The sequence below is a fragment of the Leptinotarsa decemlineata genome, unplaced genomic scaffold (assembly GCF_025532065.1).
Source record: "Leptinotarsa decemlineata unplaced genomic scaffold, Ldec_3_MD MMD2_tig00026282_RagTag_RagTag, whole genome shotgun sequence".
Classification (NCBI taxonomy): Eukaryota; Metazoa; Arthropoda; class Insecta; order Coleoptera; family Chrysomelidae; genus Leptinotarsa; species Leptinotarsa decemlineata.
Window position 1 is genome coordinate 9,955,690 of NW_027412668.1, and position 25,321 is coordinate 9,981,010.

The window sequence follows — 25,321 nt, forward strand, 5'->3', positions numbered from 1 at the left end:
GTATTGCATTTGTAATATCTGACTCTGTGTTCTATTTCATTTGTATTTTGTAGGGTTTATTGAATACAAACTTGGGTTCGAATGCATCACTGGTTGCATGCAGTGCAGAGGTTGCGCAGTGATCGCTCCTCGTCATAGGCTCAGCTTCAATTGACCCATTTCTACTTCGAGGTTTAAACCAGTCATGCGCAATCGTAACATGGCCATTAAGGCAACCTCTCTAACGTACAAGTCCGAGGGGTCGGACTGGTAATTAATTTCATTGCCGCAGTTGGTGTTGTTCTCATGGCCCCTGTGATGTTTGAACAAGCCAATCGCTGTATTTGATACAATTTTTGGATGGCCGTTGCTTGTAGAACTTTTGGTCCTTATGCAATGGCTCCGTACGTTAACTTAGTATTATTGCAGTGTAGATCCAGGTGACCTCACGGAGTGAAATACCACATGCATGCCCTACTGTCCTCCAATATCGCTCATAAGCCACATGTTTTTTTTTTGCTCTACTCTTTAGGGGAGAGTTTCATGATAGCTTCCTCTCGAGGATAGTACCAAGGTATTTCACCTCTTCAGGAAAGTTTAGTTTGCATTCAAAGATTTCGGGAGGTTTTAAGTCTGATAAACTCCTTTTCGTAGTGAAACGGACCATTTCAGTCATCTTGAGGTTGATCTACAGTGAGTGTTCTTGTCACCATGTTTGTATCGAATTGAGCCCATCCTGCTCCCTATCGCACAGTGTGTTCACTGATACTTGTGTATTAATTACATGTAATTTTATCATTTCTTTGAAATTGCCTCAACTTTTTTGACTTTTTTCATGAAGAAACCTGATTCTCACGAAATATCAACAATTTTCTATATCGATGCATTTTACTTAGCTCCTAGGGCGCTAAGTAAAGTTGCGGAGAACATTAAAAAAACTAAGTATGTGGTGAATCTTGTCAAATCAAACAACTTTTTATTATGAAATGGTGAAAAAGAATCAATCGTTTTCGAGATTCGGATTGTTGAAATTTTGTAAAACATGTTTGGTTTCTGTCATTAGTTTTTTGCAACTTTAGTTATTCGTATCTCGAAAACTGTTGATTTTCCGATAAAAATTTTATGAGAAAAAGTTTTTTATTTTGACGTGATCCACCATACACTCATTTTAAATATCTCGAAAACGATGACCTTCAGCCTTATTCAGGAGTTATACCTTTGTTTTTTGGAATAGTGTGAGAATAATGTTTCTTCATGAAAATTATCCAAAGAGTACTGTCAAAACAGTTCAGGTAATTTGAAATAAATGATGACAGCGTAAGCAGTGTCCTTTGGATGTTACATGGGAATTATTACAAAACTATGATTTCTCAAGTCAAAAAAACTCCGGGTACCAAATTTCGTGCAAATTACTTATTTTTCGCAATTATACTTTCAGAAAAGCAGGTTTATTATTGACATTTAACGTCATGTCAATATTCATTGATATATGTATAATTGATATATTTATTACTGTTTTCCTAGAAGTGATATTATACTGACTGTTCTTTCAAAATCGGAAATAATGATTTATCTAATGGAGTTTAGACATGAAATGTTGATATTTTACCTGCTATCCTTGAAGTAATATTGTATTATGATTGATTTTTCGAAATATACAATGTTTCATCTGTTATCTGATGAGTTTTGTCATTTTCTACTGTTCTGAATCTAAAAAAATTAACTTTAAATGTTCAAGCCCGTCTCGGATTCACCTACACAATAGGATGAATGGACTGACACCTATCAGAAAACAAATACTGTGGCTAGTACCATGAACGGCGTTGAATTCTATCCGACAGGCGTCAGTGCAGAAATCTTCACAGACAATTTTCTGTATATACAATTGGCAATACAACTGAAAGAGTCGACCTTCAATTCAGGAACGGGCATATTTGCAGACCAGTTTCAGGCTCCTTAGCCACTCGTCAGTGAAAGATAGTGGCCATCATCGACCAAAAGTTATGATATTCCATAATTGAAAATCGAAATTCATTCAGAATATTTCATTCATCATCTTACGTTGGAGGGAACAACAATAATGTCCCTCCATCTAGTGGACGAGGTACTAACTAACTGCATATTCAAAATTTGCCCGATTCCTCTGAATAAAGAAGAAGAACTTTCTTATCAGTCAGTGGGCTATGTTTGAAGACAGGCGTCAGTCCATTCAACCTACTGTGTAGGTATATCTGAGACTGGCCTGAACATTTAAAGTTCATTTCTTCAGATTTGTTTACTGCCTGTCTTCAAGCTTAGCCCACTGACTAATAAGATAATTTTCTATTGTTATATGAAAGATATTGTAGAATAGTTTAATGTACCCGTCTAACTGATGAAGCTACCGTATAGCGAATGAAATCAATATCATGTATAAAATCTTCAATGACAACTGATAATTTTGATAAAAATCAAACACTAGAAAATAATATTTAGAATCAGTATGCATGTAGTTTTTGAACAGATCAAATTGAATTGAGACTCAATTGAGTAAGTGAAGCTCATTCAAGATGAATTCAATTGAAAAATTTAAACTGATATACAAGTATGGTCCAAGAAATTTGTCTGGAACAGTTGTCAACTGCTCCAGAGCTCATTCAGTGAACATACGTCGTTATCTATGGTCGTTTACCTTTAGGGCCTGGGTCAGGTGATTTCTGTATTATTAGAATTGTTAAAGTTTCGAGGTCCCTGTTGGAAGACCTTTCACTTAGAATGAAACGCTTTGCAGTTTGTTCATACATAGATCAGGACACAAGTAATCTCAACATTGTGATTATGTGATATGATAGTTCTTCCTCATCATTATCAATATCAATAATTGATAACAGATAAATTGGCCTCGTCTTGGTTGAAATCTGTTTATATTGAACCCATTTCATCATAGAAATTGTTACGTTAGAATTCTTGTTAGAGATCGATACTATTTGAACTTTCACATTGTTGTTCAATTGAATAAATAAAATATATATCTCTATGGAATATGTTGATCAATAAAAAATACCATTGAAAAATTTCATCCCAGAGATTATTTTGAAACTACCTGCTTTTTTGTTTATATACAAATTCTGGTCAAAATCAAATGGAGTTAGCAAACTTACGTTAATACATCAATGAAAAATCATTAAATCTTCAATATTCTGAGGTTGAGCATATACGTGACCCACTTGAGAGCGGACACCTTCCTGAAATTTGTATCTTGCAATTTCGAAGGTCTTCATTTTGAATTATAGAGCTCGAAAAATTGTCCTTTGAAACCTAATATGATTTTCTCTCTACAAAAGCCAAGGCCTGCTACGAATATATTTATAGGTTGAAATACAAGAAATCGTATTAGGGATTTGTTTAGAATATTAATTCTGTGGTCGAGGTTATTGAATCTTCTGTGAAGCAGTAGGAATTACCGATTTATCATGGAAGAACTGAGTGTACAAGATAAAATTGAACTTGTGCGCCTTGTCGGAGATAATGCTGTTTCGGCAAGAGGAGTTTCCAGAGAATTCCACACCAGACATACTGATAAACTTCCAGTATGCAGCAGTATAATAAACCGTATACGTTCTGTTTTTAACCAAACTGGTTGTCTATCGAGGCATATGCTCAAAAACAGAAACAATCTACATCGTGAGAATTAAAACGGTGTGCGAATATTACAATATTTTCATAATATTCCTCATTCAAGCTTGCGAACGGCTAGAAGGTACTAATTATGTTTGTGGGCTCAAGGAGATATTTGAATGATTATATGAACTTCTTCAAAACAATTTCGTTTAATGGAGTAGTGTTGTTCCAATATTCAAGGTATTGATCTGCGGATAATCATAATTGTGTTATGAACGCGAAAAAAATATTCTCATAAAATAAATGTGTGGTGTGGAATAATCCATGATGAGATCATCGGTCCGTTTCTCTTCGAAAGTAAACTGAATGTAATTATATTTTTAGACTTTTTGGGAGTTTTGGAACGCAAAATATAACTTACCAGTGTAGGATCGCTCAAATTCGAAGTTTCAATTAGATTAATCTTCTGTCAATAATGAAGTCCTTGTGAGAGAGTAGCTGAATAATAATTATGGAAATAGTCCTAACATTGAGAGGCCGCCAACATCACCGGACCTGCTGACACCGCTAGGTTTTTGTTTTGGGTTATTAGGAAGCAAAAATTCAACAAGTCCAAAAGGCAGTCAGTAGAAGAACCACACATCAGAATATCTGCAGCTTGTGAGGAAATGGGCTCATTTGACAATTTTTTTTTATTTCATGAATTGAAAGTTTGTGTTTCAAATTGTACATCAGCAAAAAATTTGAATTTTAACTCTTTATCTTCCCCCTCAAAAGAATTGTTGGATGTGGCGTTCACCGAAACGGGACGTGGTCAAGCTTGACGTCACATCAGACGACTCGGCGAAAAGGCAGTGCTGGCGGATTAGCGAAATACGTGTGCTAAAGCCGTAGAAAGCAATTTCATCAGTCCGGACTTCCATTGTCTGATATAATATAAATTGATTTGATTACCCTGAAAAAATCAAAAAAGTCAAAAAGATAACCCAAAAATAACAATTTTATCAAACAAAAACTGAAATTACGAAGAAATAACATACAACAATAACCAAGCAAATAAGAATTGAAATATTAATAAAAACTGAAAAAAAAATTAAAAATGAAAAATATCATTAACAAAAAATTAAAAAATTAAAAAAAAATTAAAGATTTTCAAACCAAGTTATGTCACAACGTTTCGATTGTTAGTATCCACGATCGTTGTTACGTTTCAATTTAGCACTAGATCAAAACTGCTCTTATGTGAACTTTCAAAACACTACGTTACCTTTTGAGATCTTTATTCAAAGGATATTAACAATGTAATTCAGTTACAAGTTGATTTTATTCAATTAACATCATAGTAATGGGAATCTTCCGTTCCATAGAAAACTATACCTTAAATGTACAAGAATATATGTATGCTACCTGACTAACTGCTTTGACCAGTACTTACACATTCTCCTATTGCCAATCGACGTTGGAGATCCGAAAATTCCTCGCTAGGTTGAAATAGTTGTTATTGTTTGTTTCTCAGTTTCCTTCGCCTATTATTTTTCAGCCGTTGCCTGCCTTATTCTCTATACCTTTCCGAGAATATTTCTTGCATAGATTGTTATTCATCACTTCCAGAAAGTTTACTGACATATTAGAGCCATATCGCCTGAAAAACAATATTAGTTAGCTCTGGTTTCTGAATACTGTTCGATATTTTCGGTAAATATTCTGCATAATATGAATGTTCAAATATTCGTACTGAATGGGTAAGATGTGGCGACTTACCTTATATGTTTCTATTCCATCGCATGAATAAGGATTGGTAAATAGTTGAAAATAGGTTGGAATAATATTTTTGTAAACATTCTAATACAAGGTTAAGAGACAGCTGTTGGTTGACATCCACCGAACTTTCGTAGTGTCGTTCCGACGAACTACACCGAACTAGTTCTACAGTTGTTCACGGGTGGAGGATTGATCGGTTACTCAAATTGTCAAGGGTTGTTTAGGGTTGCATTGCTTGAGAAGGAGTTTTGATGGGTCATGGACTTGTTGATGATGTCTCAAGTGGCTGTGGAGGAATTGATAGATTTATGTTGTTGTGCACAGCGCCCACTTGGTGCTTGTAGTGTAGATTGGACGACCTGTGGCAACAACTGGTTAGCTGTCAGATGTGGCAGTCTCTTAGTATTCGGAAGTTGGCCTTCGATGAGCTTAGTTCGGAGTTCAAACGTACCATCAGACTGATTGTAGGATATTTATGGTTGTATTTGTGCCTTCCCTCACGGGGATTATTTCTACAAGTCAGGATTGTATAGTGGAAGACTGATTGGTCATTTTGGTGTGGATATTTGCAGTCTGAAACTTAAGCTCTTTTGAGGATTTGTGGTGGTTACCGAACTCGTGCCAGGTGGAAGGATTTCCGAAATTAGGTATGTCTGAATCACTGTCGCATCTCTCATGTGGTCTTAGCTATGATATCACCTCTTCAATTCTACAACCTTCGTTTTTCGTCTCTAGATTCATAAGAAACAGAGGGCCTTAGTCACTCATCAAGTCCCAGTAGGACTTCCGTGCAGAGCACCGCACACGAAGAAACGTATAGAAAACCCCTTGGCCAGGGTAAGAATTTTACCATTAAATGTGTTTTAAATGATTTTAGTAATATTTGCTCCCAGCGTTGTCATTCAAATGAATATTAGTTTTGAAGAGAGGTTTCAACACTTATTCAATTTTCTTGATTTTTCTACGGGTTATATGGTTATACAGGGCACCCAATGTACCAGGGGTATTGATTAGTCAAATAGTCCCTATTGAATGGGGGTTGAATCTCACCTTGTTTTTATCTGATTCTGATTGAGAATTTTCTTCCGTGGGGTTTTTTTTCTTCTTTAAGGGTTTTTTTCCTATTTTCTTCTTGGGTCTTATGTGGTGATCCATTTCTGGTCCAGCTTGTTGTGCCCTACAGGGTGATCTATCTTGGTGGTGCTACAGGGTGATCCATCTCCACCGTACTACAGGGTGATCCACTTCCGTCGAACCACGAGGTAGCCTAACACCATATACCGGGTGGCCCAAAAGGAACACGCAAGTTATAATTGATTCATTTGAATATTTGTGCTATACTGAGTTATTTAAATGATTGTTTGCCCTTCTGTTTATTGATACCTGTTTGATATAGTGTTTGTTTATTTATACCTGATTGATATAGTGATGCATTTGTGAAACGTAAATTGAGATATTTTCTTCCTTTCACGATTGCTAGTTGACACCGATGCGCCTACGCCTGAGCTCACGCGACGCAAACGAGTTATTCTTACCTTCCGATACTAGTATTTACGATTTCACCTACTCAATTTTCGTGGTAGTTTTATTCGACGTATTGTAGTTTTTTTTGAGCGTCGTTACTACCGTAATTTATGGCTGATTGAATTCGTGGTTATATACACCGCGCTCTTGTATTGACATTTGAACATCGCGTAGTAGTGTGAGTATCGCATTGTTGTCTTAGAAGCGTTGTTGGTTAATCCATGTAAGTTAGGATTACTGAATAAATCATATTGGGGATCTTTATCTTTTATTTCCAATATTAATTGGTAAGTTATTGATATTGTGAGTTACTTAGGGTATCTGGAGGATTAAATTTACCTGGCGCCCATTAAGATCTATTCGAAATTTGCTAAGTTGTTTAACCCACTCCCGTCTCCACTGTTTAGCTTAGCCGCGGATACCCATCTGTCTTATTTGTTACCGACAGATGATTTAGTCTCCTCTTGTGGTTTGTGAGGTGACATTCTTGGCGCCCAACATGGGACCGCGTTAAAACAATGTCTTCATATTTTTTTTTATAAATTTGGAAAAAAAATTTTTTGATAAATTTGAAAAAAAAATTTTTTTATTGATCATTTTTTTTTCAATATTTTTTTTGTGTCTGGTTTTTCGTGAGGCTGCTATGGATAGTGTTCCCAGATCTGCAGGTCCTGATGTTATACTTGGACCCAATCCTTGTTATCCTTTCCGATGATCCTCTGATGTAGGGAAGTACAAGTACTGGTTGTGGCGGCCTCTCTTTCTTGTGGAGTTCTTGCTGTCTCCTAGCTAAGGCCTGTTCTACCATCACTTTGGAGTAACCATCTCGTTGGAGGTCGTTTTTGATGATGCCTAGTTTCTTTTCCAGACCTTTTTCTGTAGTACACAGCCCAAAAGCACGGTCCAGTAGGGTCTTGATGATTCCTCTCTTAGTCGCTTGATGGTGGTTGAATTTCTGGTTCAGATACAGTCCTGTGTGAGTGGGTTTTCGATACACAGATGTTTCCCATTTAGTGTCGGTCCTCTTCACCAATACGTCTTGGTTGTTGTTGTATGTTTATTGTTTAATAAAATTGTTATTTTCGGTTGATCTTTTTGATTTTTTATATTGTTTTCAGGGTTATCAATTTATATTATATTAGACAATGGAAGTCCGAACTGATGAAATACACCACGAAACATTGTCAACCACCTTCAAACCAACGTAGAAAGCAAGTTGTGTGTTGTTTACTGCAGTAGGTATGTTAATTGCGTGAATATAAATAATGATAAAAAATAACTTTACAAGTATTGTATCGTTCCTAAATGCAATAATTCTTCGGTAACTGCACCAGACAAAATTTTTATTTCACAATTACGAAAGTTATGGCAGCGCGCTATGCGGAGGGCCGACTTTGTATCTGCCAAGAGGATGCATTTTTGTTGCGAAGATCATTCTAATGTAAGTATGAATGATAAATATAGTTCACTCTGAGCACTACTTTGAATTTGAGATTGAAACAGGCTTAGAAAATTACATGTACCCATATCAAAACTATGAAAGTGGGAAAAAGTATATTGAAACCCGGCGTAATTCCGCATATATTTGATTGCCACATTGATAGACCAACGGTCCATACATCTAAAGCTCCACAGTTTGTTCAAAAAAAGGAAAAGAAAATAGTTGAATACTTGTAACGTAGATATCGCTGAAAATCAAATCATGGCTGATGAAGCAGGTACACAGAAAAAGACCTTTGATGTTGGAATTCAAGTTAATGAACAGGTTTTTCGAAGATCAAAAGCTAAATAGACCGTAAATATTATATACCACCGAAAAAGGAATCGTTCTAAAGGAATAGAAAATACAGAAAGTATTGGAAAAAATTACTACTAAGTTCCTCCGTGGACAGTGAGAATTTGAGTACATCAGACATGATTTCTGTTGATACATCATCAGATACTACTTTGTCTCGAATATTAGTTGAAAAGTGGAACTCGAAACACAATATTGAGCGAAGATCCATTTACGTCATAGAGAAAAATCCGAAATTATGTCTTGGAATCCCAAGGTACTCTTTATTTATTATAGAACTTTTGTCTCAAAAATGCCAGCTACCCAGAATCGATATATACATTACTTTGAAGAAAATTATATTGAATTGACGATAGCAGCGATTCATAATCTCCAACTACAGGCCCGGTTGCCACCACTTGGAGCTCGTTTGCCTGGTGTGATGTCAAGATGTACCGCGAGCGATCTCACATTTTCAATTGCCCTTGCTCAGTTGATAATTGACATATAAACCGGAAAATTTGGTGAGAAACTTGGGAGATGATTTAATTTTATAATATATAATTTTCAATAAGAAACTAAATTAGCCTGAATGAGCCCATCACAACAGAACAGAAGAGAAAAGATATATTGAACAACACAACAAGGTTTGATATTCGTGGATTGCAATGAAGGGTGAATTGATTGAAACAACAAAAATTTGATGAATGTTCAATGAACCCGCACCAGTATTTTGCAGACTTACCAATTTGTCTTAGAAAGAAGGGGTGTTTCCTTCTTGTTGGGAAATTGCTCGCGTGCAGCATATTTCTAAAAAGGGCAAGAAAAATCTTCCAAATACCTAGTCTCTTTGTTATCAGTTATTGTCGCAACTCAGTTCTCGCTTGGCTATTTACGAGAGGATTTTTATTTGCTGTTTCACCCATTCATTCATCCAAAATAATGAAAGAACTCATTTGAAACTTAATTAAATATTTATTGTGAAGAAACAGAAAAAAATAAACTCACACTCAAATGTTTATAAAAATAATACATCAAAACAATCAAAAACTTACATTATACTGCCACCCAGCAGGATTGAAGAGAAGGAGATGTGCTGCATTGCTGATGACCAATCGATACGCAAAATAAATACTGTCTACTGTGTGTTGACTGTTAATGATCTTGACCTCCCTCAATATTAATAAAGAATTATACGCTGACATTGCGACTTTGATCCGGTCACTGTACTGAGGTAAAATGCACAGCATGCAATCTGTGCCAAGTTTGCGTATTTGGAGATTGTTTTAATTTCCATATCCTGTGATCGGATCAATTTCGATGTCTATGAACTTGAAATATTAAAAGATGGGATTCTCAATACTGAGTGTTCTTGTGTTAAAATATTGAAGTGAGGTTGGAATATCTTTCAATTCATATATTTACTTAAATGAATCTGAATTATTCCATGTTTATTTCCTATATTTGACATTATGTCAAAATTCATAGAGACCACTAAATCCTTGAATATTTGAAAGGCTTCAACAACTTGAGTGATCATCAATATGGCTTTCGAAAAGAACGATCAATATTAGGCGACCTTCTATCGTATGTCATCCATATTTTGAATAACGCAATCAAGAAAAGAAGAGAGTCGAAAGCTATTGCGCTTGATATTTCTGAGGCCTTAGATTGTGTGTAGTATGAAGAATTATTAGCCAAACTTCGATTCTGTGGCTTGTCGAATCAAGACGTTCTCTGAAAGTGGCCGTCAATGCATATCCCCCGAATACTTTTAACGCTGCTGTTTCCCGGAATCCATATCATCTCCAACCCTCTTTTTATCGTATATCTAAGACTCTTTGGAAAAAGCAAGAATCCAAATTATTGCTTTGCTGACGACATCAGACTCAACTCGCGATTCCAATTGGATTCCGAGACATCGACTGCGGATGCACATCTTCCCCGGCAGCAGAATGTTGCATATTTAGATAACGATTCAGAGGTGATTTCGAAATGGAATGTGAGTAACCAGGTTCAATTCAATGCCACGAAAACTCAAGCATCGGCTTTCTCCATAAAGATAAGTGTCTCCGAACCAGATATAATAATGTCAGGACAGACAAGTCCGCTTCCTGCTCATATAAGTTTGTTGGGTGTTGAAATGGACACCACTATGTCTTGGCACAATCATATGGCTGGAATTGCGAAGGCTGCTTCCCAAAAGCGAAACATGTGATATACTTTTCAAATAGAGTTTGTGGAGATCAAATCGTGAGGTGTTGTTTATGATATTGTTCTCATGTATAGAGCTCTGCCCCCAAGCATACCCTGAAGCTGCTGGGTTCTATCCAGGAAAAAGCCATTCGCCTGATTGGAGACATAAACATCTCTTGCTACCTTGACAGTCTGAAATATCGAAGAAAGGTTAAAGATTTGTCACTCTTTTATTATTGATTCTTGCAAGGGACTGGGCACATACATGTCAAACTTCACTGTTTGAAAACCCTTTCATTTGAAGAATTGCGTTCATGTGAAATAAATTTCCTGAGAACGTACTTTCGCACAAGCACCGTTTTTAGAGCGCCTTGACGATTTATCCGCTTGTGTTTTGACAAAAAATAATAGAAACTCACGGAAGCAATGAAAACTGCTTCAACAGCAATGGAAAAAAGAGGCATCAAAAAGTGAGTCTACTCAAGACAGTCATCATTAGGTGTGACAAAATAAGAAATGGATTCGTAATGAATCATTTCTTCCATTTTGAAGATATTGTATATTGTTTTTGTTCGACTTCACCAATAAAACTTACTACACTTCCTACACCTCAATTCTTACAATAATCAGAATATAACTGTTCACAACACAACAAAAAAATATTTTTTGAATGTTTCCTACACTAAATTAGTCGATTTCTACTAATTTTGGGGTGATAAAAACGAAAATAACAATGAAAAATTTTTATTAGCTCTGATTTTTGAGATACACAGTACTTAATTTTAAAGAGTAGTTATACTATACGTGAAAAGTGAAAGTACATAAAACAATAGTGTTATGTTTCTTTTAGAATATTTTAAGTACAAAATTAATAAAAAAAACATTATTCTTAGTGTTTTGACAAATAAAAGAAGTTTGTACCACCAAATTTCAATTAAGTCCATCCGATTCATTGTAAGATCGCTGTCGTTCAGCTTGTCTTTTATAAAACACTTCTGGAGCATCCCTACACACAGACCAGCAGTAGTCTGCAAGCATTGCTTCATTCCAACGGCCCTGATATCTCTGTTCCATTAAGGCAATGTCTTGATGGAATCTTTCTCCATGTTCGTCACTCACAGCTCCACAGTTTTGTGGGAAGAAATTAAGATGAGAGTGGAGAAAATGAATTTTTAAGGACATGTTGCATCCAAGTTGGTGGTAAGCTTGAAGAAGCTCTTTAACCAATGCTGTGAAGTTATCATCTCTTTTGTTACCTAAAAACACATGTACAACTCCCTTAAAGGCTTCCCAGGCTCGTTTTTCATTTCCTGTTAAAATCATGTCAAAAGCAGGATCATTTACGATTTCACAGATCTGAGGCCCAATAAAGATGCCTTCCTTGACTTTAGCATCACTCAACCTGGGAAACTTTGCTCTCAAGTACTTAAAAGCTTGTCCTTCCTGGTCCATGGCCTTCACAAAGTTTTTCATTAGTCCCAACTTAATATGTAATGGGGGAAGGAGAACATCCTTAGGATCTACAAGAGGCTCGTAAACTACATTTTTCTCATTAGGGTTTAGGTCTCGTGTAGGCCAGTTCATTTTTTTATAGTGAGATTTTTTATCCCGACTGTCCCACAGACACAAAAAACAACAGTACTTGGTGAACCCTAATTGCATTCCTTGTTCATATTTGATTGATTGGAGAAGTGTTTTCATATTTATATACGTTTCCTTCATGTGAACTGCATGACCTATAGGAATAGAGGGTAGATGATTTCTATTATGCAGAAGTACATCTTTTAAGCTTAGTTTTGAAGAGTCTATAAACAGTCTCCATTCAGATGGAGTGTGATCCAAATTCAAGCAGTCCATCAAACCATTAACATCAGAACAAACTACGAGGTTTTCTTTTTTCTCAAAAAAAGGAAGCAAATCTTTTTGACGCTGTCTGTACTGAGATATTTTCACATCATGTTTTAGAAGATTCCACTCTTGTAGTCTTGACCCTAACAGCTCAGCCTTTCCCTTAGACAAGCGAATATCTCTTATAAGGTCACTCAACTCTGCTTGACTAATTCTGTGCGGATCACTAGACCTATCGCTTACCTCAAAATCAGGGTCATAGGATGTAGAAGGATGGGTTGCTCCTTCTAAACAGTCTTCATCACCTTCCTCTAAAATTTCATAGTTTTGGGGTGGAGAAGGGACTGGCAAATTGTCTGAGTGTGGTACAGGCCGAAGAGCAAATGGGAGATTAGGGTATTTAACCGTTCCTCTTTTCTTCATAGATAAACCTTGCTTAATGGGAGGAGTTAAGCAGAAATAACAGTCGTCTGTATGATTGGTAGGCTCACGCCAAACCATAGGTACTGCAAAAGCCATTGCCCGGTTTTTATTTTTCAGCCACTCTCGCAATATGACGGAACAAGAATTACAACATATATGAGGAGCCCATGATTTATCTTGGTCCCCAACTTTCACACCAAAATAATGTTCATAGGCTGTCTTAACGATAGGTGTCATTTTACGTTTCTGAGCCTTAAATGTTATTTCACCACATATATAGCAAAAGCTATCGACAGAATTCACACACTTTCGAGGCATTTCAGATCAGCACTTAAATTAATTTAAAAATCAACTTCACACGATAATTTCAATAGCAACCACGTGCGTACAATTGACAAACTCACGTAGGTTATGTTTACTACTTAAGAACAGTTGATGAGAGGGGTGTTATGTAAACAAACATGTGTACCAACTGTTGGTGATGAAATATTTTATTTGTTGAAAACTCAATATACATATATATATAATATAATGATACTATATCTTGAAAACAAGAGCTAATATATAATTTTTTTGGTCACTTTCGGTTTTAACACGTGGAAATACATTAAAATCATCTAATTTCAACCCCGAAACAAAAACTTTGTTGTGTTGTGATTTGTCAGAGAAACAACTTGGAATTATGTACATTTTATTAAATAAATACTTTATACACTTACACGGTACTTGAGTTCCAAGTCGGAAAGTAACAATGATTATCAACAACTGGAAGAAACATATCAACATTCAAAACGAAAACCAATGATTAGAATTCATCTATACATGACTAACATTTTCAATATGATTTATTCAGAATGACATGTATACATGGATGATTTAGTATTAGATTATTCTAGGTAATTTTTTGTGGCCGCTCTCGTTGCATAAACAACGAACGATGGAATGCTTGAAATCAATTATTTTTGTGCATGCATCTGGCTTTTGAACAATAGAGAAATTGAAGGTATCGAAGTAACTCAAGATTGAGTGAGAAGGTATGTCAATAAAAGAAGACATATTGAGATCAGGATCAATATTCAATATCCATTCAATCATTGTTTATGCAAATAATGAACACTTACTTTATACACGATGGGTATATTTTATTCCAATAATCTATCAGATATTACAATTCCATATAAAATAGTTTTTAACATTTCATATATTTGAATAGTAGAATGTACAGATTTTATTACTATAAAACCTCTTGATCCTGATATTTTGATCAAATACAATACCATTTATCGATAACCCTTACAAACAGGAATGTTCATATGATATTCATGAAACACAAATTTCGATAACTCTTCTAAGTTTCGTGAAACTTCAAATAATACGTCAGAGGATTATCTGGTCATGTGATTTCATTGAATTTCACAATCGAAATATGACTGTTATTTTTCAAATCCAACATTTGTCCCAACTATTGAAAAGACGACTTTTGTTCGGTAAAGTGGTTCACCAAATTCTCAATAGCTGATCAATAATCATACCTAATTTTTCGTTGGAGAATTCTTGCAACTTGATATATTGTTATTGACGGAAAAAAATCGAATACATTTGGTGCTGACATATCAACATTGAATGACATATCAAACACAAGAGATAAATTTATCCCACGAGGATGTTTCAATGAACATTGTTCAATGGTTGCAATCCATATTCAATCTTCAGAATTTTCAGCAAGTTAGCTTGAAGAAGTCACCCTCAACTTGGTGATAAAAAACATTAATCGTGATAAAATTGGAATGGCAACATTTTGCTCTCATTTTTGTATTTGTATTTCCAAATATGCGCCTAATTAACTTACTATTATAAGAAAACAAGAATAGCTGAGGCACCAGTCAATGTAATGATAACACTGATGATCTTCAAACATGACTCAACCTCTGGCGAAAGCACCAAACTCTTACAAAGGTTCTAAAAAGATGAACACTTCAATCTAGCTGACCACTATTATAATTCTCATGCAGTCACTGCTCACTGTGGTTCTGCCGATGTATTGAATTCATTGGAGCCTCTGGCGACACCATACATTTTGTTTTATGAAGAAGAGGACATTGGCAGATCAAGATCTTCAGATGATGTGATGCTGCAGGTTTTTTCGGGTTTTCCTGCAGCTGAAAAAGCAAATGCACCACTGGAATCAATGAAGTCGCCCGAGAGCGCCAATTGATTTTTGTTGTTGTTTTATAATTTCATGATTTATATTACATAAAGTTGTTACAATGGGAAAAAAAGTCTTTCATCAGACTTTGAGAAATCGCTTGAGCATCAGTTCAATGCCATTCTTATTTGATAAATTGGCAATTAAAAAAAATCACATCATGTAGATTTGGTATATGGAACATGAACCATACACATAGGCTTTCACGGCTGGTGTCAGTGTTTCGATTCCGAGTTTTGCCGTGGTCTTCTTTGGTTATCATTTCCAAACGCTTCAACTGCAACTTCTTGTCAACTGAAACTCATTTATGTCGTGTCATTTAAAGTGCTGATTTTCCCCACCTTTTCACTAATTGCGTGTTCGCTAATACTTTCCGCGCGATTTGATGTCTTGGCTTCGTTTTGGCGCTTTTCAATGCTGTGTGGTAGATATTTGGTATAGACTTTACCACAGTCACATGGAATCTTGTAAACTACCGCTGGTTTGAGTGAGTCTCTGCTGTTTTTGCTGATCTCAGTCCGATATTTTCTTCGTTGGTTTGAAGGCGGTGTTGATTTTCTCCTTCTTTAGAATTTTCTCGATTCGGTTGGTGACGCCTTATATGTATGGCACATGAAGATGAAATTATTACCAAAATATATGCATTCTAGAAACAATGAATCATGGATTCAATATTTCCGGATGACACGTACATTTAAGAAAAAAAAATAGCAATCATGCATTGAATGAGACGAAAGTATTTTCCTATCAAATACTCAGACTAATTTTGGTTCGGGATATGTTCTTATACGACCATCAATCAGATGTAAATGGGTATAATTAATTCCTATGTGGGAGTCCCAGAAACTGATAATTTTTCAAACCGAATCGTGATGAGTGATGGCTCTTCTTGTATTCGAAAAACAAAACCAAAGTGCACGTTTCATAAAAGAATATGATTGAGATATTTTCCAGAGTTACAAGAGCGTTCATGTATATTAGTGAAGCTTTTATCTTTCTTTATTCCACGTAAGTCTTGTGTAGACATCTGACATCTGACATATTCAGTAGAACAATTCACTAGCTGTCCAATTTTAAAATTCTTTTTGAAAAAGTGAAGCACATACTTCCATTGTCTAATGTGATATAAATTGATTTGAAATTTATATAATATTAGACAATGGAAGTCCGAACTAATGGAATGCACCAAGAAACATTGTCAACTACCTTCAAACAAACGACAAACTATTTCAATATACACAATTCCATAATAACCTGATGTGGAATGTCTTCGCGATATCTGTTTAGTTCCGTACAATGTGTATGATAAAAGTAATTCCAAGCAAAAATGTAACACATTTTGTTGAACAAATGAATCGAATTCATTTTAGTGATAATGGCAGCTATTCAAATCTCAAGAATGTGATGAAAATGTTATTTGTTAGGGTATACTTCTTCAATTGAACCGTACTGAAGTGTGGTATGATTGAGAGCCAGGAAATTTGTTATGACGAAAAATTAGATTTTTTTTCTAATATTGAAATCAACAAAATCATAACGTGATTGTTTCAAATATTAGTTATCCACTACTACTTGCAGGCATGTTTAGAAATAGGCAATAAAATCAATGTTGACCAGAGAAACTAGATATTTATTATGTCATCAATGACTTCTTTCGTCTGGAAAAAAATCAATTCTGAAAATGCGTGTCAAAATAAATTGAATAATGAATATTCAAATGGAAAACTTATCGAAGAGTACGTTAGATGCAGATTATCTGTCAACTAGTGAAAATTTGGTGATTTTATTTTTCATATCGAGCAACGATTCACTCGTTAAAAAAGTTCCAGCATATCACAAAAAAATTGGACAATTGGGGACAACATTTTCAGATACATTGTTATTGTTGCCTCACTTTTCGTCACTGAACACTCACAAAATATCTTTTATTATCCGTTCTCTGACGATATTTCATGAACCGTCAAGAAAAGTTTCAATGCCACTTCAGCAGTGACTAGCACCAAATGATGATAACGGAAAATATCAATAACCAAGAAGATGGACTGCATTGGAGCCAGGATAGTCCTCGACCTCCGTGCTGCATTGCTGCTGGATTCTCACCTGAAACAAAAGAATACTTCATAAGACCGCCATTGTAATATACCATTATGAACTTCACAATACAATTGACTCGATAAAATTGTTGAACTCATTAGATTGTGAAGTTATAACATATAGAGGGGGAAGTGGCAATACAAACCAGGTCTTTCCCGAAAAAAAACTATAAAAAATATGTCGCAGGCAAAGAATGATACAAACATTCAGATTTGCTTATATAAGTTATGCCACAGTCGCCTAGGTCCCACACAAAAATAAAAAATATGGGGTGCGACTCACTCAACTGGGAAGCGGCTTACTCACCTGGGAATCCAAATTCACAGGCGAATAGAAAGTTCATATTTCTAAAGTTTATTTCAAGAGTGATTACCAGATTGAGAAATGGAGACTATTCTGGAGTTACGTTGAAAATATAGAATAGTAACTCTTTGGCGATTAAATTTTGAAAGCCTGAACATCCATTCATAACAATAGAGCTATATATTTATGGAAAATCGTACTAGTCATGAACATCAAACTAGAATAATAGGTCAGCTATTTCCATAACTCAGCTTCTCAAAAAATTGATGAGATTATGTTCTTCAACTTCTGCTGAAAGTTTAATCAATATTAAAAAATGATATAAAGAAGTTTATTATTCAAAAAGGTTGTTATTCAATGAAAGTTTTTTTATATAACTGTTATATTACACTGTATATGGCGTTTGGTCCTGATGAAGTGCCTATCTTCGTGCTGAAAAGTTCGCTGAGGAATTCGCACCAGTATTTTACAGACTTTTCAACCTGTCTTACAAGAAAGGATTTTTTCTTTTTCGTTGGAAAATTGCTCACGTTCAGCCTATACCCAAAAAAAGAAAATCTTTCAAATAGGTGTAGATCAGTGGTTTTGCTATCAGTGATATCAAAAATCATGGAGAAAGTCGTAGACCACCATATCCTTAAACATCTGGAAAGATTCAACATATTGAGCGAACATTGTTATGGCTTCCGGAAACAAAGATCAACAGGCGAATTTCTATCTATGTCACCTTTATTTCAAAAACAGAATCGAGAAACATGGGGAATCAAGAGCTGTTGCGCATGATATTTCTGAGGCATTTGACCGTGTGAGGCATGAGGATTTGCTGGCTTCGATGCTATGGCTTGTCGAATCATTTTTGTGTATGACTCTCCAGCTTCCTGAAAGAACGTTTCCTGCTAGTAATCGTCGATGGATATCTCCCAAATACTTTTTCCATCACCGCTGGTGTTCTTCAGGGATCTATATTGTCTACAACTCTCTTTTTATTGTATATCAACGACCAATTGCAAAAGACCAAGAATGTAATATTTTGTTTTTTTAGACGACATTGCACTGTTGATTCTTTAGTAATCATATTTAGTATTGTTATCATGTATGGAGCTCCGCCCCTAAGCATATCCCGAAGCTACTGGATTCCTTTCAGAAGAAACCATTCGCTTGATTGGACACGCGAACATCAGTTGCAATCTTGATAGTCGAAAGAGGGATGGGAATTTGTCTTTCTCCTATAGATACTTTCACGGAAAGTGTTCAGTGACTAGGCATATTTGATTCCAGAGCGGTACATATCAGAAATACGGTACGGGCTCTGGCTGTCCATGGTTTTGAGGTTCAATTCAGTTCACCTCGAACTTCACTCTTTCATTTGGAGAACTGCGTTTATGTGGATTAAAATTCCTGACAATGTTTTCCCAAATGAATTTAATCTCCAGCGATTCAAATCCAAAGTAAATCGCTACTTTCACACAGGCACTGCTCTTGAAGGCAACCCTGTAGTGCTTGTATTTTATTCATTCGGTTGCTTCTCTGGCGCTGTAACCCATTCGGAGGGTTAACCAGCATCATCATCATTATTGTTATTATTATCATACAAACTTTCCAATCATATTTTCAGGGCAAGACCTTCAGGTAAATATGGGTACTTCCTTCACAGATGAGGGATAGAAAGCTACTGAAACATATAACTCTCTTGATTATACCAAAATGATCTGAGATGTTCCGGGATGTTCTGAAATATTGTGGAATGCTTTCGTATACTCTTTTATGTTCTAAGCTGTTTCAGAATTTTTAGAGGGCAAAATTTCTTACTCTTTTATCTATAAAAGCATGTCCTTCTTGTGAAACCAGAACTTTCATCATGGACAAGCTGAAGTGACAATATCACAGAAATGAATATGTAGGTATTTGCGTTTGATATTCCTGCGAAGGTAGATGAGGTCGTTGAAAGGTTGTTGGAAATTCTCATTGGTTGACAAAAAATGATTTGGCACAAAGACCTAATACATACGGTGGAAATAAGAAACCACCAAACACTTGGAAATAATTCCTAAGTTTCTGTTAATAATATGTTGCAGAATATGGCAACTGATAATGGAAACACATCTAACTATAAATATACCTGTTTATATATTCGACGTATCAGAATATTCCAATATAATTCTTGGAACTTTTGTACTATCATCTAACAATACCTTTGTTTCCCCTCACACATTCAACGAATATGCTTTTCAAATCAGGCTACACACAATTCGTCGTTCAGGAAAACCAATATAGTGCAGTAATGATGCTGGATGAAAATTCTCCCTCACGCTAACTTTGCTCAACTTGACGAAGCCGTTGATGCGTATGAAACGCAACCAATGGCAACCCAAACTTCATTCAATATTTGGTTTCCAACGAGTATAATTGGAGAAGTCTCGCAACCTCAACGAAGCGTTACTCATGAAAGTTTGGTAATTCCTGGTTGATCGAACTCCCCTTTGTATCATCTACCTTACTTCTATACAATGCGGATGTAAAGAGTCCATACTCCACCTAATTTTTGAACGGGGCAAGATATCATAGTCGGGCGAAATTATATGAGAAGAAATCAGTTTTGATGAAAAAATACATTTTGTAACATCATACCCCGCTGAAAGAGCACCATCAACTTTTTTTTATGGAAAGAAGGGTATCGTAACCCTTCTCCAAAAGGTTCTTCAATTCTCTTTCCGACGAATTTCACTGTTTTGAATTCAGGTTACCGGTTGTGGAGTGATTCGAGATTAGGAAAAATTATACATTCTAATAATAAGTTTTTCGCAGATCTCGCGACACAGACATAGCCGTGAGGCATCTCGTCCACTGGAAGGGTGAAGCTGCGGTAAGTTGCGAAATCAATTCGTCAGAATTCGCACAACAACGATCCAAACACATGGATCGGTATGGGACCGCGTGCAGTTGGCCCGTATCGTTCATCAGTTTCCGTCCGACTAGGTGCGAATTCCAAACCGATCTCATTCTGATGGAATTTGATTCTCATTCGAGAATAGAAAAAGTGGTGGTCATCGTCTATTGGGAGATCATGCCACAAATGATGAAATTCACCGAATTCTTTTTTTGCGTGAATGTGATTCAACCACATTTCTCGCCTTCCTCATCAGGACAATTAAAAACCCCGTTTCAAAAAACTATCTCGCCCACTACGAATTCGGACGAATACTGAGGCAATGGACAATGTGCATTGCGCGATTTCGTACGAACTCGCACAAATTCGTTGCTTTGCAGTTCGCAGCTTTTCGCTCCTAGTGGACGAAGGACCTAATGGATGCGATGTCGCAAATTCAAATGTTTCTTGTACCTCTACTTGTCCAAAGCTTTCGATTTAGCTGAAAGAATTATTCAACATCAGAATCAGAGGTGATTTTCTTCAATGAATAGGTACCCAAACAAGCTCGCTTGAAAAAATAACTTGTGGTTTACCCCAAGTATCCATTCTTGGTCCTGTTTATAATAATTCTCTAGCCAATTTCAAGTTGAATGGATCGATCAAATTATTTGCAAATTTCTCAGACAGTTACAAAAATTGATTTGGCCTAATGAACATAAATTGGGGCTTAATTCCAATGAATGCTCCTATATGAATATTTTCCTCAGAATAATCAATACTTCAAATAATTCGATGTTTGATCATAATTCTCTTGAATATACAGAAACAACAAAATTTTTAGGTTGTTACATTGATTTTTTTTATGGACAGAACACAATCACTATAGGAAAAGCCTTGAGGCGCTCTTAGAGCGATGCTGTGCGGAAGTAGCGATTCACATTTGCTTTGAATCGTTGGAGATTAAATCCATTTGGAAAAATATTCTCAGGAAGTTTATTCCACATAAACGCAGTTATCCAGATGGAAGAGCTCTTTAACAGTGAAGTTCGAGATGACCTGAGTTGTACCTGAAAACAACTATGCGCAGTCACAGTCCGTCGCGTATTGATTAGAAATTGTCATGGAATAAATATATTGGAAAAATTAAAAAGAAAATATATCCTCTCATTGGAATTTTTTACAAGATTAAAAACTTTATACCTTTGAAATGCTTTAAAATATATGCAGGGTGTTCATTAAACGTGCGGCAAAAATTCAAAGACTATTCCTTGGACTATCCTAAGGATATTTTTTCCTTTGATGATTTCTGATAGGGCGCTTTGTTTACAACATATGGAGCGAGAAAGAATTTCGACAATAACAATTTATTATCAGAAATTACATGTAATGTTACTTAATCTACAAGGAATGTTGAAGACGACTACTGTTGTTGATAGGTAGCAATGGAATTGTTACATTTTTCATCAATTGGTAGGTCAAGTTTACTACTCTACACTTTTATTTCGGCTACATTAATAATTTTAACAAAACATCCTGTCTAAATTTCCATTTTCAATTGAAACTATAATCTCTGCTGGATCATTGCTGACCTCAACTAGTTTCGAAAAAGATCTTTCACCAGATGCAACTAAAACTGGCAATGTAAGTAATATTTTTAGCGCTATTGCTGTGTTCGGAAATGTTGAAATTAAGTCATTGGTGGAAACATATTGTAATAGGGTTGGTGGACCAATAGATCGGTTTTCTGCAAAATGCATGTTTTTCAATTATTGATTTAATCCATATTTTACAATTCAAAAAATCAATCATATTTCACCAATATTCATTATGAGATTGAAGTATGAACATTAATGTATAAAAACAAAAAAATGTGTGGTGAGATTGGTATTGTTGACGGTGTCTGGTAAGACGGTATGTCTTGCAACAAGATGTTTCTACGGTACTTACAAACGAGGAACTGTATTGTGTGATACGCGGTAAGACAGTATGGCTTGTTACTAGTACTCTCAGATGCAGACTGAATTTTATTTTCATTTGGTGTTACCCACAAAAAAATATTTTTGAGAGAGGGTGATTTATAAGGATAGTCTGGAATTATTGTTGTATCGTATTTCCCGAACATCTTTGAAAAGGGTTGAAATTCGGCAAACAGAAAAATTAGTATGGAATATACACACATCGGAAAAGTCTAGAGATATTTTTAAAACATACTAAATATCATAAAAATAAATGCATGATGTCGTTTAATTTCGATTAAATTGATACACTCGACCACCCTGTAGATTTCTATGGGTTGAACAAAGTCTGCAAAAACGGTAACTAATCTTCTATCAAGTTTTTTACAAACTGTAGGTTTTCGGCTAAAATGAATAATCTGAAAGTATCGAGTTTGTACATTCTATGCAGTTCTTGCTCAGCAATTAAACTGGAAATATTGTGCTTTAACATGGAACGCCATCACTTACCATTGGCTGAGATGAATAGAGCTGTAGGGCTTCTTCAAGGTGGCATGCGACAAAATGATGTAGCTCTTCGTTTGGGGGTCTCCCAAAGTGTTATCAGTCGTTTGTGGCGGCGTTTCCGTGAAACTGGCAGTCCAGCCGAACAACATTCAGGGAGAGGACGCGCTACTGCAGTTCAAGACCGATTTTTGGTCTTAACCGCAAGAAGACAACCGACAATCACAGCACCTGAGTTGGTTAACGTGTTGCAGCAGACGCACCAGTTAACCATTGGTCGTGATACTGTCAGAAATCGACTGCATGAAGCAGATCTCCACAACAGAAGGCCACTAAGATGTCCACCTTTGTCGAGAGGCAATCGCGGTAGAAGATTAGAGTGGTGTCAAGAACATCAAAACTGGGATGCAAATGATTGGGCCACAGTTTTGTTTACAGACGAATCCATATTTGGATTTCATCGAGATTCTCGTCGAGTAAGACTGTGGAGACGACCTGGAAATAATGAATATTTGAGACACGTCTAGGAAGTCCACACATACAGAGGTGGTACAGTAATGCTATGGGGCGGAATCATGATCGGCGGCAGAACCGATCTCGTTTTTCCAAATCGCTCCCTCAGAGCTCGACAGTACCTCGATACCATTCTTCTACCTATCGTCCGTCCGTTTGCTGGTGCTGTTGGTGAAAACTTCCACCTAATGCACGATAATGCTCGTCCACATGTCGCGCGTCTAGTGACCGACTGGCTCACCAACGAAGGAGTTGATGTATTGCCATGGCCAGCACAATCACTGGACCTGAATCCCATCGAGCATGTGTGGGACATGCTTCAACGAAGAATTACTCCGCATATGGGGAACATTTACACAACGTTTCAATTGAGAGAGCTTTTAATCGCTGAATGGGCAAATGTACCTCAACAAGACATTGACAATCTCATTTTGTCGATGCACGATAGATGTATGGCCAGCGTGGAGGCCATACTCTGTACTGATTCCAATTTTTTTTGTATTATGATTTTTGTTCGGGGTGCCAAATAACAGCCATATTTTTTTTCAGTTTTGCTTATATGCGCACTCAGTATTTTTGACCATTTAATAATTTTTATTGTAAGTTACATTCGTTTAATTATCACCCGTCAACTTTTCTTTCCCTAAAGGGATCTAAAAAAATATTATTGCCATTTTTAAAAATATCCCTAGACTTTTACGATGTGTGTAGTTAATGGTTGCCATAATTTCAAAAAGAAAGGAATGCAGAGGAACGTCACGTTATCTTTAGAAATCTCGGTATTTCAACCCATATAATATAGCCACAAAGAAATAAAATAGACGGTCTTGAAAGAAAGTTAACAATAGAAGTATAGGCCTTTTATTGAGGTGTAAGTTGCAGATTTACCCATCTTGAATAAATACCAATAGCGTGAATGTTTTCAATTTCAAATTAGGAGAAAAGCGTACAATAAACGAGATTACCATCGAAAACACTGATATAGAAAACACTGATAGGTTTAAATAATGCAACTTCAATGCAATGATTTCATTGAACAAATCAACACCGTTATTATCTGATTCACTACTTGAATCATCTATAGGCTTCAAATTTGAAACTTCATAATTATTCAATAATTCATCATTGGAGTAATGTAATTGAATAAATCAACGATGGAACAGTCAATTACATTGGTGTATCGAATCCATCCTTCAAAGAAATTATTGTCTGATATGGGATTCTCAAATGAAAGTCTACTTTATATTCGGTTTTGGAGTCTACTGAATCTTAATCATTGTGTTCATAATAGAATTGTGTTGGTTTCTCTCTTGAAAGAATACTTTCAATCGGAAAATCTGTTCCTACGTTGAGGTCGAGAGCCACGATGAAAGCTTCTACTAACACCATTTCAAAGAGTTCAGCTGGCGATATTCTGTGATCTTATCAATCAACAAATTTCATGAATTCATGCATATTCGATTATTCAAAAAGGTGATGTATTGCCACTCTGAAAGATCAGTTTTTAAATCAATTCTGGTAACTTCAATATAAGATTTGGAAGTCAACTATCTCCGTCATCGATTCGCAAAATTCTTCTCGACGGAGTTCCAGCTATTATATATGTGTGATTCACAATAACATCCACACATTTTCTCAAATGTGAGGATCAGTATTTCCTACATTTATCTATCTTATGTGAGTTACTAGCCGGCAGCCACGAATAATAAGCTTGGTGTATTCCTGTGCTTTGACCTTTTCTCTCACCCGACAAAATCAACGTCATCATGTTC

The 25,321-nt window shown here is 36.0% G+C and overlaps 1 protein-coding gene across 1 annotated transcript in view; it reads right to left on the bottom strand.

Moving 5' to 3' along the window:
* Window positions 1-13,779: 13,779 nt before the first annotated feature.
* LOC111502089 (uncharacterized) overlaps window positions 13,780-25,321 on the bottom strand; it is a 595,228-nt gene continuing 583,686 nt past the window's right edge. Inside the window, exon 9 of the mRNA XM_074179786.1 lies at window positions 13,780-17,411. Within this exon, the coding sequence (XP_074035887.1) occupies window positions 17,305-17,411 (107 nt within the window). The 3' untranslated portion in view covers window positions 13,780-17,304. The remainder of the gene's footprint in view (window positions 17,412-25,321) is intronic.